General features: G+C 38.2%; 1 protein-coding gene across 15 annotated transcripts in view; it reads right to left on the minus strand.

Moving 5' to 3' along the window:
- Positions 1 to 15,483, minus strand: part of LOC102688770 (nuclear factor 1 B-type) — a 170,256-nt gene that overhangs the window by 30,952 nt on the left and 123,821 nt on the right. For 8 of the 15 annotated variants that reach the window (XM_015345090.2, XM_015345092.2, XM_015345088.2 and 5 more), the window contains 5 exons: positions 14,338 to 14,406; positions 11,291 to 11,411; positions 10,271 to 10,389; positions 3,556 to 3,690; positions 986 to 1,170 (listed from right to left, as the gene is read on the minus strand). In XM_015345090.2, coding sequence (XP_015200576.1) covers positions 986 to 1,170; positions 3,556 to 3,690; positions 10,271 to 10,389; positions 11,291 to 11,411; positions 14,338 to 14,406 — 629 coding nt within the window. The remainder of the gene's footprint in view (positions 1 to 985; positions 1,171 to 3,555; positions 3,691 to 10,270; positions 10,390 to 11,290; positions 11,412 to 14,337; positions 14,407 to 15,483) is intronic. The other 7 variants (XM_015345091.2, XM_015345089.2, XM_069189359.1 and 4 more) reach the window with 2 other exon arrangements.

The following is a 15,483-nucleotide window of genomic DNA, read 5'->3' on the forward strand; positions in this document are numbered from 1 at the left end:
TTGGAGAGGCAGATAAGTGCCTTACTTAGCATATGTCCAGGCTGCTTCAGCTTGAGACTAAGTAATTTAAAGCAGACTAACGTAAGAAATCATGGTTAGAATTTTACATGAGCTGACAGAGATGCTTGGACCAAAAGAGCTGAGCAAGAGAAGTATCTGTATAGCATCTGTCATGCCACTATAGGTTTCTGTTTAAAATGTTTAAAAAAATGCTCAACCCCTACTTTTGTTTCTTTCAACTTAAGAGGACTGAAAAAAAAGCCCACTGATCCTGGCTGTGATTAGTTACTTGACTTTTGTGCTGGAAATAAACGACAAAAATAACTAATGAGACACAAATCACCCCTTACCTATAAGTAATGAAAACTACACTGTAACAGGCAATACTGATATAACCATGCTACTCTCCCTTCTGAAAACTAATGGCAATAATTTAGGTTTATATAATTAAAGTTTTCTCATCTCTCATACTGTAGGTTTGTCATTCAGTGGTGTGCAACCTGGATAACTGAATGGTTATAGTTGGTGCTCACATCAATGAAGCATCACATTTGATGTGGCAGGTGGTGCCTGTAGCCTACTAACCCCAGTAGAAGAAAACTCTCTTGCTGGGACTCTTCAAAACAGAGTCAGTAGCAGTAATGCATTATAATCCCTGGACCAGGACTGCTGATCTCATCAACAAAGAGTTAACAGACTGCATGTTGCTGAGGCTCCATTCTTTAACAAGTAACAAACCTCCACAATAATTCATTAATCTTTAGTGCATTATTATCATGTCTGAAGACAAACAGGAAAAGGAGTTAACCAAGACGGACTATGCTTAACAGAAGGGGCTAATTTGGGCACCCCTTCTGATATACAGAAAGCGAGAGTTCAGAAGCAGAGGATACCAATGTCATGTCATGTTTGAAGCTAAAATCTGTCCTGGCTAATGGGCAAAGGAGCTTATAGCTACAGTAACTTTGCAGGCGCAGGTCCATACCTGGCTTGTCTGTGGGCTGGACGGGTCATACGACGGTACATAGTTCTTCAGCGTATCCTGGGGGTTCAGGTGAGGCGGGTATCGAATAGTGGGGTGAGAAAAGTAGGTCGAAGGGGCAGGAGGAAGAATAGCCGGCGCTGAAAACTGCAAAGGTGACGGAGGAGGTGGGCTCCTTGTGGAAATAACTAAAAAGAAGATGCAAAAAACAAAACCGTAATAAAGCAGTCATTGCAAACAAAAACATCCAGGTCAGCTGGTTAACTAAATAAGGCTGGAGCTGAGCAGCATCATTGGATGTGGACAAAAGTAATGATGCCTTTAAATGGAAACAATGTTAGTCATTACGTCATTCAGCTCAATAAATGAATGGCTTGTTCAGCTACGCTGTTATGTTTTTGAAGTTTACTGAACACTGATTCATCCTGACGAGAAGCAGAAAAGACTTCATATGATTTATCTGAACTCGGATGGTGCCAATACATTTGTCAATGACTCTGAATGTGGATTCGAAAGACAATTATGACTTCATAACCTTGCTGAGACAAATTCTAAATAACTTTTTATAAGTGGAGTTCTTACAGCTCTCAACAGACAAAGAAAATATATTTTGGTTTATTAAAGGTAAAAAACTAATTTAAAATCAGTCTATAGGCCTGTTTTTAAGGGCTGGTCATTCCTTTTGCCAGTGTTTGAAAGTCCGACTTTTTTTACGAGAGAGAAATTTATTTTGGTATGTAATCCAACCAGTGGTATCCAAAATGAGACACATAACTAAAGACAAAAAATATATGACAAATGCTTTTTGTCAAAGGCATTAACAAAGTACACCCAGTAGGCCTCCAGAAAAGTCAGTTAAATATGTACCAAGGGACACAAGTGAAAGGGCATTTAAAACTGAACAAGAGGCACCACTTGACACAAAAAAGGTGTGGGAGTATGGAACAAGCTACCCAACACTCTGGCTCCTTTCAAGAAACTGCAAGATAAGGTCTATTAGTGACTACCGAACAGGATAGATAGGCCATATGGCCTCTTCTCATTTATAACCTCCCTGATATTCTTAAAAGTAGTTACTGTACTATTTACATGAAAAACTGGATGTAAAGGATATTCTGTGTCAAAAAACAGACAGGTGAACTCTCCATTGGTGTAATTCTGCTTATGATACCCGAGAACACCAGTATTAACTTTTATAAATAACAAGCATCTCAGGAGGCTGGCTGAATGCAATGTTCAAAGTGGTTGAACACTTTACAAGTGTTCTGCTTCTGTTAGGTTGATGACAGTTGTGTGTGGCATCCAGAAAGCTACTAAAAGAGAAATTGGAAACAACTGACTTTTTGCAGTAAATTGTTCTTCTAATAATCTCCAATAATCTCTTGATGTGTTTCCATTAAAAAAAGGTAAGAAATCTACCAACACAAAATCTTACAGAAGAAACATCTGCTGTGAAATCAATAAATAAAATGCAACCCAACCCTCATTCTGCCTTCTGAAGTGGTTTTATAAAGGCTTAATCTTTCTTTTACCCATTAAACAAACAAAATAACTGGAACAATATGTTTCCATAGTACTCAAAAGCGTGAAGATGAAAATGATTACATTAAATGTTTTTTTAATCAATTAAGAGAAATTATTCAGCTGACAGCCAAATGTGACTAAACAAATACAAACACAAAAGCTTAGGACATTTATTCGTACTATATGAATAAAATGCAGATAAATGGACACAATGTAAATATATCTTTCCTATTATTTTTTAAACACGTTTCTTTTAACTGTTTCTTTTTGCTGAAATTTTGAAGTCTTTAAAATGAAGTTTGGCTTTCCCCTGGAATAGAGTGTCATCCGTTTCTTCGTGACATTTTCAGTGGATTATTTCTTACCTCCATTATCAGGTGTGAGAATTTCTCTTGAGTAGCACCTTAAAAGGCTCTTGAAACCGGTGAACAGTGCCATTTAGCAGTTTAAGCAAATTCCTAACATAAATACAGTACTGAGAAATGATTTACTGAAATGGAATTCCAGTGCAAAATAGCTACGCGCATCGAATGTATTGTGCAATAACCTTTAATTTGCCTTTTTCAGTACAATACATCCATGAGAAAACTATTATTAAAATATTATTAAAATAGTGAGAACAATATTATTAACATACCTAATATGACCAGACCCTTATTTATTAGTTGACTGATAATGATCTTGGCAAAAATATATTTGAGATTACCTGTTTTCTGTTTTATGACCTACAGCATATTAAATGTTCCCTTTCGCCAATTTGTGTTTTAGCGAGTCGTGCGTTGTTCTGTTTGGTTTGCTTTAGTAATGCTAACTGTAATGTTATTTGTAATGTTTTTTTTAACTAATTTAGGTCAACCAATGATGGCACAGTATCATGACAGAGCAGAAACACTAAGATCAGTACTGAATTTTACATTTTGTTAACACAAATAATTCTACAATAATCATTCTTTAACACAGAAAAAACACGTTTACCTCACCGTAACACTGCGATTCAATTTTGGAAATGGAACTGAGCAGCGTCCGCAGGTTTACAACACTCTACTTACCACTGTGTCCGACCCCTGAGAGTCCGGGATGGTGGTGCTGTGGGAAAGTGCTCAACCTGGAGGAAGAGTCCTGGGGCGATGTGGGGCTAAACAATGGCTTCTCCGGCTTTTTCATTGTGGGAGATGACATATCTGCTGGAGAAGAGAAAATACAAACTTCTTTCAGTATCTCTTTACTCATCCACCACAGTACTGAGGGACAGAGGATTCCATCACAGCCATCAGGATTTTACATGTTGCCCTGCACTTCATCCAGTACTGTCATAGGCCTTGAACAAGAGTTCTGTTCTTCTTGCTACTGCCTCTAATAAAATAAAAACAGCAGTAAATACTACTTTATTTGTACTACGGGCAGATTTAACAATGAGGTTTCAGGATTCCTGCTTTTTTGATTGTAGTATCGTACTATTGTAACTGAACTACAGTTACACATCAATATACAGGTCACAGAATCCTGACCCACATGAATCAGAACATCAATCTTGGAATAATCACAAGGTTCAGATACTGTATTCTTAAAATCAGTCCATGTACAGTACATGTGTTAAATCTCTAAATTCTCTCACAGTTTAGTTTTGGGTTTCATCCAGATCTTCCCTATTTCAGTGAAGTTACAACTGTGCAAACAAGGCCAGGGAAGTAAGGAAGTTTATGGGCGCAAGTTGATTCAAACACCATAATTGAGAAAGCGAGCAAATCTATCATTAATCTTGTTGAAGCTTTCCCCAATTTAAAATTACAACAATAGATTACATATATAATTCGACAAAGCCACAACAGAATCTAGGTGTTAGGGGCCTGGTCTAAGGTATTTAAACCTTTCCAGTCGCAAGCTACTGTAGGTGGGCAAAAACCGAGGGAACCATTACCAAGACAGGAAAAAGGAATGCAAAGAAAAGGAAGGGGTAACATGTCCAGGTTTGAAGTCTGTCAGTATAGGTTTATGTTCACTCCAGCAATTAAAAATCAAGACCATGTACTGAAGGCTCTTCATTTATCATTATATTATGGAAGCAAAGAGACCGAAAAACATACAGCATGTTGATGAGTGTAAACGGTTTGGTTGAACACCTTGTGTACATTCACGTTGTCGAGTTCACGCAACGATTCCGACAAAATGGTCAAGTTCACAGATGGGTGATGACATTTGCCTATTTACCGCGTGCCATGAGCTGAAATACGGCAAGAACCATGCTGAAAAAGCAAATACTGAAAAAATGAGACAACTGTAACTAAAAAGACGTCCCTAAACATTTGCTTAAAGTTGCCTTTTGGGGGTTGGTGTGTCTTCTAACCCAGCACAGAAAAAAAATTATGAGACAAATTGACAAGAGAGCTAATGATGCATGTAAGGTACTGTACTCCTCAGCTCACATGCAGCACACATCTTTGTCTGTCGCGGGGCTTTGTGTGAGTAAATGTTTTCAGATGTTGACTTTCGTTTCCCATAATTACTGCCATCACTGTGAAAGTCTCTTATAAACCATCTTAGTCGAAACATCACAAAATGATCATAAATCTCTTTTTTTTTCTAAATTTCAAAAACTCACTGCGACAGATGAAAAGTAAATATATCCCAGTAATGAAAAGGACAAGAAAAGGGCAATAAAAATATTTAACATCAGAGTAAAAACAAACTATTATTGAAACAATGTACCATGTACTGTACCAAACTGACTGCAAGAAATCAAGGGCTCATGTTATCTCTTGCTCTATTCTTCACGCTGAAGACAGAATTAAAAATACTTTTATTTACCATATAATTATTTTGTGTCAATGCTGTTCTTTGTGTAATGAAAAAGCTCTTTTTCTGAGATCAGAAAAAAAAAAGTCGTGTACACAAAAGTAACCAAAAGGAAAAAAACAAAGTTCTTTTTCAACACTCATCCATGTCAGGTTTTTTCGTCCTTACTATACAAACCACGACCTTAGAAAAAAATGTCCTTGTGCTATTACTGTTCAATCTCTACTTCTACTGGCTATATACTGTATATACAGTGCCTATAGAAAGTTGGCACATACTTTCCAAAGTAACATTTTGCAGCCCGACAGCCTGAAATCAAGATGCATTAAATCATTACGTTTATTTTATCTCCAAGTGAAAACCAAATGTTCAAACATTCTAAAAAGCAATTGATTCAGAATTCTGTGTCGATTATCTATAGGCATTTTAAAAATGGTGGCCATCAGTTATAACTGAGCATACCAAATACTAAAATAACATGCATTAAATTAAAATATGTGCAGCTCAGATATCTGAATGTTTAAAAAAATCTTCGGTGAACATTTGGGATAAAAGTATCTCAAATGTACAAACCTTGTTGATTTTATGTATTTAAAAAGAAGTCTTAGAAATGGCAACATTTTTCTGAAAAGCCAAGATCTTGAAAGCTGATATTTTCTTCATTGCAAACAGCTGTTTATTATCCAGCCGCTTCCCAAGGTGCCAGAAACAGAACAACGGGAAGGTTACAGCTCGTCTCCAGAGCTTGTCTGCTCTGAAAAGGGGCAAGGCAAGTTTCAAAAATGAAAAAACATTTCAGTAAATTGTATTAAAAATCACCAGCTCCATTAAACTGAAAAAAGCTGGTTTACAAACGCTGTGCAATTTTTTGTTGCAGTGGGAACATCGTGGAAATAAAAGTTTGGCAGCTCTCGTGGCTCCCTGTTATTTCCCCCATATGGATTTAATATTTTTCTAATTTTCTCTATAATATTTAAAAAACAACTACTTTCTCATGAACAAGTACTCCTTTTTTCCCCCCTAACAGCAGTATTTTAAGATGACTTCATTGATTTCAGCATGTAAGAGCTGAAACACAAAACAGAAGAACTCGCCACATTTCTTTAAACGTTCATTAAATAACGCTGGAGAACGTGCTCTGCAGATGTGCTGCTTCTATTAAAGTGATGGTGAATCGGCCGCTGTGTGCCCAAGGCAACCATTTACTTCGACTGCGAGAATAAGATGGGAGACAAGCCTGGAAATATGTTTCAGTCAGCCCTTAATTATAACTGCTGTAGAATTCAGCAGAACCATAAGACATATTAATGAGACATGCGTTACAGCAATTTCCCCCATCAAAGCACCTTTTCCCCCACTGCCTGCAGCTGCCTGTCATATCTGACACTCCCTGGATAAATGTCACATGACCCACCAACTGGCTGGCCACCTGTTAGTCAGACTTCAGTGAAGCCTACCCATTCAGGACAAGTTCAAACAGCTACCTTAACACCTGCTTGTCTCACACACCTGTTCATTCTTCCTCCCCTTTCCCACATACTGTATGTACAGGTCTGGCTAACGCTTCTCGGGTTTTTCACAACGCACACCGCTCACATCAGCTGTGCATGACCATTGCAGTCCTCCACTACATAACACAGTGTGCAAAATGTTAGATTTTACCTACGGCCACACTTTCCATTTCTGTTAAAATTGTACACTTCTAGCACGCAATCTTCAGACAAAAGATAAAACATTATTTCTGAGTTTTAAGCAGCATTTTTTTTTTTAAGTGTCAAACGCCCAACACTCCTAAAACCACAGCCCTGAACACCAACAGAGAAGAAATACTTTTGAATTACATAAGATTTACAAAATGGAGCGAATCATGCCTGTTGGACTCATTTTTTTTTGTTGCATGCTGTTTTTTTTCTGCACACTGAAAATCGTTTTTGTTACATGTGATCTCCATTTCTCTTGATGAAGTACACAGAAGTACACAGAAAAAAAAGACAAGAACAGAAGAGAATATCCACCCCAGGCATTATGGAACACTGATCGGATCAAGTCACCTCCAACATGTGAATTGGATAGACAATACTAAACAGATCATCTTCTTGGATTATGAGGGTAAGTCAATAAGTAGAGTGTATTTATGAGCTATCCACTGAATACACTTCATAGGTGGGAAACACTTTTCAACTTAAGCGCTCCTGGGCATCCACACACAGTCAATGATTCACAGTCGATCCTCTTGTAATATAAAAATGACAGCTGGAACCATTTCTGCAAGCCCACCTAGACTTTGTTTTCAACACTGATCTTCAGGACTTGGAGAGAGTCCCTCATCGGTCGAAACAGAAGGAAATCTGAGTGTACAAAACCCAGACTTTAAGGTGGGTTCAGAAGCAAACTCCTCTATGCACTACACTGTAGCGCCCATCTGGCTTTCTAACCAAGCACTGCCTTCTTTCTCAGGGCAGCAGCCATTAGGTGTGAGAAGCTCTCCAAGGTCAATATTAAGACAACGTGGCAGTGCGGGAAACAAATACTAAATAAGAAATTATGTCTTAGTGGTCTCTGAAAGCGAGAATAGGAGGAATGTCTTCACATAAAGGGTCAAGGGAGTATGCAACAAGCTAACCTGCCGATGTTCCTGGCTACTGTCAAGAAGCAGCTGGTTGAACTCTTTGGATCAATGAGCTACTAACCACCAAATGGGCTAGATGGGCAGAATGGCCTCCTCTCGATTATGTTCTTAGGAATGGCTTAGGCACCGTGTACGTCACAAGTATATGACAGTAAGAGTGTGGATAAGTATATCCATATCCCGGTGAAACCGTGGCAGAAGTGTGCGGATGAAGAGGATTATGTTGAAAAATAAACTGCTCTTCCCCACCTGTGAAACACATATGGTGGATAATTCACACATGCACCTTCCTTCTAGCTCAAGGAGGAAGACAAAAAAGATTAAATTATTAGCTTATTCAATCCTGCATGATATACTGTAAAATCAACACCTGAAAAATCTATGCTTGCTTATTATTTTAAATAGTGGTTTCCTGTGCGTATTCATTTTTTTGACAAAATATAAAATCTATTGGCAACTTGAGAAGAATAAGCACCTTCAAAATTGTCTGTTTGAAAGGCTAGCAGTATTCTTATTCTACTTTTCTTCTGCAGAATGAGAGACAATGCCCTTTCAACAAACTCAATACTGTATACTAAATATAACAAGAAAGCATGAATAGCAAGCAGCAGCCGAAGGATAATTTTGGAAATGTTAAGTAGGTTTAGTAAGATTGCCTATGAGTCACAAATTAGGACTTTAAATTTTAGATGGCTTTCAGATTAAAAGGTAAGACTAGTCTTGGAGCTCCCCTAATTTATTGTTCCACCAGGAGACACATGGGTACCTCTAAGTAAAAAAGACATATTTCACATCAAAACCCACTTAAACTAAACGTTTGTTTGTTTGAGTTTGCAAGTCCCAAATACACCGATTATCATATACTAAGTGATACTTTTCTTCATCAAACTTGAACTACAATGCAAATAAATTTTCTCCCCCAACTCCTATCTCTTGAAAACCAAAATCAGCAAACTGAGAAGCTGATAATTTGAGACTCTTCTGGATACAGAACAAATAGAGAGGATTGTGTCTTCTCAGATAGATGAAGAGTAGTCTGGAACAGAGTGAAGCAATAATGAAATTTAACCTTAAGATATTAAGGGAAGTTTCAAGGTGAGGAGTACAAAGAAGACTGAAATTAGTATGAAATGAAAAAGGTAATACTTTGTCTTGAGTTTTATTAATTACACATCTGTAAGTAATGGCACCTCTAACACATTTGAAAGGAATAAAAGTTGTAGTTCATCTATAAAACAAACTAAATTGAGTTTCACACAATTAAATGGTTAACAAAATATATAAATAAAGCCTTATTTCTAACCATACTATATACCATGGCTGTACAGGTGGTCCTGTACAATTTAGGTCCTATAGGAAATTTATATTTTTAAGTATTTTCACTACCATTATAAAACACATATTAGCTTATATATACAGTGTGAAAGATACTTCCAAGCGGATTTAAACCAGAATTACAATGTTCTGGTTGTAATTAAAATTAATAGTAATAATTTTTAAAAAATTTAAAATGTAAATAATTTAAAACATTTAATTATTTACAGCATACGATCCATTGGTAGTGGAAATGTGAGGCTTATAAGAACACCATTAGTTTTATGCTGCAAATGTGAGGTGTGCACATAGGAGCAGGCTGGTTAGCATTCCAAGATGCAGTGATTCAAAGCTTGATGACGTGCTGCTATCAAGGAACCAGTGACCCTCTGCGTTAAACAGCACTTGGGTTGTAGATCACCAAAGCAGCACAGCACACAAAAGGAGGCAGGGAGTGCATCAATCATGTCAGACTTACAATGAGCTCAGCATGTTCAGTCCCTAGCTTATGTACCTCTGCTGCCAGACTCAAAGCTATAGCTCTTTCTCCGACAACTTTTTTGGATGTCTCCAGCATAAAAACATCCAAAATACACATAGTTTACCATCACCACCTTAAAAAACAAACAAACCAAGATTGAAGTCCCTTCTTGTTAAAAAATGGAGATAGGAAAATGACACTGCAGGAGAGTTCAGTACTCTCCACGCACTGGAAATTCCAGTGGGTATATTGGAGTTAATAAAGAGTAATAAAATAAGATTTAGGTTTATTTCAGACAAACATATTTTAAGATTTTTGAGTGTTACAATAATTAAGACCCTAAAAGACAAAGTTGTTCAATTTTAGGACTAAAAGTTTGGGTTTAAATATGATGTACAGTATACCTATGAACATGAAAGTGCACTTCTCACTTTTTATCTGCTGTCCCCTGCTTGTGTTGTACCAACAGGCCATAGGTGCTGACAAGTGAAAGAGCATGAGGGTGAGGAGCCTATATGCAGTACAGCGCTCGTCCCTAAAATCTCACCTTGGTCTCTCTCGTGCCATGTCCTGCTGCCGCTGGCAGGGGAGCTGGGGGAAGAGTAGAAGTCACCAGACGGGCTGGTCTCCATGCTGTCCTCTATGGAGATAGTCTTAGGCCGTTTGCTGGTGAAGTGAAAACGACACATTTCAAGGGCTCGGACATTGGCTGCAATATTGGTGCAGGCCAGCGTCCATCTGTTACTACCCCTCTTTACACTTGTGAGTGCACACACACAGACACCTTATACATACATATACGTACATATACCTCATGAGGTGAGATTTATGTTTCCCTGATGATTATATTCTTATTTTTTGCCAGCTGGACCTCAGAGAGTGTGAAACATTTTAGAATTAGAATAAGAGAGCATTTAGATCAGCCAGATGTGCTTGATATGTTCAAAACTGATGATTAAATCACTTATTTGTTATGCGTTGTACCAACTGGCAAAGGGTCCTGACATATGCACTTTACTTTCACACAATTATTCAATGGCTCCTTCTTTGTCAAGATTTTGTTTTATAACACAAGGTATGTATCAGTGGTTTCTATAAGCAAGAACAGAGGTCAAAGAGAGACTGATTTTGTGATTAAAAATGAAAAAAATAAGTAATACTAAATCGACACAGAGGACACACCTGAAATCATGCTTTACTTTTTACCACAAAGATTTTGCCTGTATTTCTGATATGCCATATCAATATATTTAGAATTATAATGACGCTGTTTTGTGACAACCTGAAAAAGTTGCCTTGCCTTTGTGGACTATGAATGGGTGAAATAGTGTTCAGGTTACTCACAATATTCTGACAATATACAGAACTGTGGGCTCTAGAAATAATCCTCGACATGACAAAGATAGGCCAGATGCCTTTTAACCAAGTGAATATGAATAAAATCTTAAATGAATGTAAGAGCTGTCATGCTGAGCTTAGTGATATAAAATTACCTCCAAACCTAATGCAACATGATTTCTTTACTAAGTAGTTAGATGACAAAAGGCGAAGCTGCAATGAGACTGACCTGCCTGGAGGAGAGGACAGCGACCGGTGGAGGCTCACGCTGGAGTTCAAGTCATGATAGTATGGCTGACCCTGGAGCTCTCCGATTGAAAAATTCACTGCGGTCCCCTGGGTGATCGGCGCTGCAGGGGCAGAACACATTTAGAAGGACCTTATTCAAGCTATCACAAAGAAAATGTTATTGATGTACAGTACTTCTGCTTTGTCAAACATTGTACAACAATGTAAAGCCATCAAGTGCAATCCACTTCAATGCTTAAAAAGTAAAGTGTTAGGAACACTACAGATCGTTTTAGCATAATTGTATTTCCAGTTATTCAGGAGATGCCACATAAAAGGATAAATTCAACATCCACAGTTAACCTTATTTGCATGGGAGCAGACCTCTTTGCATTAATAAGCCCTGCTTTTACAGAAAGAGAATGACACCGAATCATAATCTACAAATTTTCAGTCAGAAGCATTAGATTATGTGACACAACGAAGTGCACATAGTTAAACTGTGGAAGTAAGTGTTTTTTTTTTTTTGTTGAAGTGTTCAATTACAGAACTTTCAATTGATACCATTTGACTAATTTGACTATCCTTCTCATTGGAAGTCCAGTGCATGTTGACTAGATTCTGACAAATTTCCAGGTATTGGTAAATTAGCGACTAGCTGGGCTCTCAACGGGTTCAGGCACGATTGGATAACATCAGCATCTGGGGTTCAGTTCCCTTTGGTTTCAAAGGTGATGGGATTGCATCCCATTGGATTTTCCACCCCTAGCCATGGTCATGAAGCACTGCATTTGGATCAAAACTGGCATCTGGCTTATTCTACTCACTATAAATTACTAAGAAACATGTAACTTATTTGAATCAATGGCATCTGGAACTGTGTATGCCTAAGGTTCCTCCAAGAGTTGCAGATATAATGGGTGTCCAAAAACGATATACGTTTTTCTGCACCGTGCCCGTCTGTAAAATCAGATTACTTTTCTAGATGGTGTACTGTATTATCTCTATTATAAAACTAAACACAACGTACTTCTAAGAACTACTTTCTTAAAGAGATGGATGAGTGATAAAAGCTTTCAGATTCTTGAAGAATTTCAAGCTGTTTTGTGTTTTTATTAAGTAAAAAGATGCATTTAACTCTCCATGTCACCATTAACATTTCCATAGTTCTGTTTTCTTTCACTTTTTATCACAGCCACTGACTCTCGAACCCTAGATGTGGAAGGTAAACCAGGAGATCTGTGCTCTTTAAGGCTGGTGCATCACTTTGAATTCTTTATTTCTTCCGGCCTCAGCAGCGTGGAAAAGAAAATCCCACACAGCAGGGGGGGGGAAAAGGAGGAAAGAGTCAAATGGAAAACTTTCCATCAAGGATCTCACCCCATTACAGTGCAATGCGCTTCCTGAAAATGAAGTGCAAAATAAGAAAGTCACTGTGGAAACACCTCCAGAATATGGCAAAGAGTCTGCTTCCGAAAAAGGAGGTATTATTGTAGTCCCAAATTCTAAGAAACTCCATTATTTATATAATTTTTCCTTATATACAGAGGTAGGCTGTTCAGTTTCTGTTATGGTGCCCTTACTCGTAATACTATTAAAAGTCTTCTGTACTAGCTCTTGAAGTCATTAGATATTCTAAGAAAACGTGGTTTGGAGCTGACAAAAGTTTAAGCGCAGTGGTGTCTGTTGTGGGTTGAGGTTTACCAAAAGCATTAAACAAAGCAGCTCTGAAGTATCATCTACCAGAATGCATTGAGGGCCTCTCCCATTAGTAATTTCATAGGCATTTTAAGCACCAGGCGAGCAATAAAAACAAATGAGAACCTAGATTTGCATGCTTTATTCATCACTGGAAACACTTCTAACTAGTGCAGTTTACTTGCTTGATTTGATATTATCAGAATCGCACTTGTAGATGCAGTCTCTGGCAAAAGCCTGTTTAGTTAAGCAAAACTTTTGAATCCATTCCTTGAACACTAGAGTAGAGGTTCACAGGCTATATTAGGGATCTATACAAGGTCTGAGGTAACAGTCGTAAATATATAAGAAATCTAATATGACACAAGCTTTGAACAACAATGCTTTGTATGACATAATTCAAAACATTTTTATGATTCCACGAAAGCAAATTCTGAATACTTGTTAAGATTATTTTTCTTTTTACATATTACTTCCATGAATATAGCCATATATAAACTTTATATATAAATGCAAAAAGACTCACTTCACATCTGGAAATTAAAGGCAATCCTGAGCTGTGTTTTAATCCCCAAAGAAAATATTCTTAGAACTAATGAAAGCCCCTGTTGAAAGGCAGGTAATTGAAGGCACTTAGCTCCATTTGTTTAAAAAACGAGTTACTCTGAAAGTTTTACAAAAGTGCCACAGGACCCAAGAGACACAAGCATGTGATGACAATCTCAAGGTCGCTCTGTTTCAGTGTGGACATGTACAGGGGTTTGTGCTCAGGAAAATCCACACAGACAGCTTCGAGTTATACCTCGCTGCCTCGATACGAGATAACAGCACAGCTTGACACAGCCAATGGAATGAAACCTGTTAACTGCAAAATCTTACTCCTCAAACATGGCAAGGAAGCGCGTCCTTTATTTTTTGTACTGGCGAATTAACAGCCAGACGTGTCTAAACACTGCTTGCATTTGACACTGACTGGACCAGATTTTCCATACTATTTTCTCTGCAAAGGCTCACACACTGAAAGACTTCACTTCTGATACTGTACTTAGACCTACACTTAAAAATTAATTTCAAAATAACAAAAAGCACGGCATGGAAGGTATGTTCAGCCAGCTTGGCTGAAAACCTGCTTTATTAAGGAAATAATCTAAAATGTTTTGGTGTCAAGGCAGTAGCCAGCCTTGTAGACTCTGACCCCAGATGTTCTGAACTTTTGAGAAGTACAGCATGAGTTCGCATGCTGGGGACATCTGCTTCATACAATGCAGTGAATCCCTCTCCTCAGGCTACAGCACAGTAAGCTAGCCTTTTCCAGGAACTCGGTGAGGAATGGAAAAACGCAGCACTTACTTCTGGATACTCGCACTAATTCCGAAACACTGAAGACTCCTGACTTTATAAAACTGTCCTCGAGGTAACCTGCGGAAAGAAAACGAGACTAGTAAAGATGTCAGCATCGATCAACAAGACTGTTACAAGTCTCCTAAGAGCTGTGTGACAAACATGGACTCTCAATTTCCCTCGCTTTCAAGTCAATTTCCCTCGCTTTTGGTTTTCTAAATTCACATACTGTTTTAAAAGTAGCCCATTTTCCTCATTTCCTCATAACAACTGATGCATAAAAAGCACAAGACCAGGAATTGATATTTCTGATTACGTTGCTTTCCTTTCCAGTGCTGAGTCTCACAAACTTTCTCATTAAAAAAAAAATGATTTCAGAAAAGCGCTTTCAAATTCATCATTCAGTTCTTGATTTTTTTCTGATATTGATCAAAATGATTCAAAATCCCCCAGCTTCCAAACTTTGCCAAGAAGGTGCTGTCTGATATATGAGGTGAGTTGTACCAGATGTCTGAGATGACAGGTTCAACCGAACGGAGGAAAAGAGTTGGAGGCGATTTTCCACGCCAGGCTTTCATGAACACTGGGAAGCACGTCCCTAGTCTCTGCAAGCTCTCCGGAGGTTAAGCTCTATTCTCTTGAATTTTACACTCCAGCACAACCCATTGAGCGAGCAAATCAGCAGAACACATTTGGCTAGACAGTAAGACAACGGTCAAACTGAAGTCTTCCTCATTCATGAAACAAGAGGTGAACTGACACCGACAGAGATTGTAGAGAACTTTCTGGGTCTGAAAATGTGATGGTTCACATTGAGGTTTTGCTTTTCTTTGAGGTTGTAACACAAGGCCACAATTGTCTTACACATTTTTTCAAATAGAATCACCAATTATATTTATATATCCACTGGGAATTACAGGTACGTCTCAGCTCACAGCACCAGGTTCAGTGACAGAAAGAGTGAGGAAGGGCAGACAGGCCCGTCTAATCTACCCTACAAATGAGCTGCTCTTTTTCTGACACTCTACAAGTGCTTCAGAGACTTATGGGAGATGTAAGGCTGCCCGTAGGAGTAGCATGTCAGTCACTGACATCACTACCAGCCTGGAGGCACCCAAGGAAACGCAGAAGTCACTGCTTCACCGAATAATCCCT

The sequence above is a fragment of the Lepisosteus oculatus genome, chromosome 1 (genome assembly GCF_040954835.1).
Source record: "Lepisosteus oculatus isolate fLepOcu1 chromosome 1, fLepOcu1.hap2, whole genome shotgun sequence".
NCBI lineage: Eukaryota > Metazoa > Chordata > Actinopteri > Semionotiformes > Lepisosteidae > Lepisosteus > Lepisosteus oculatus.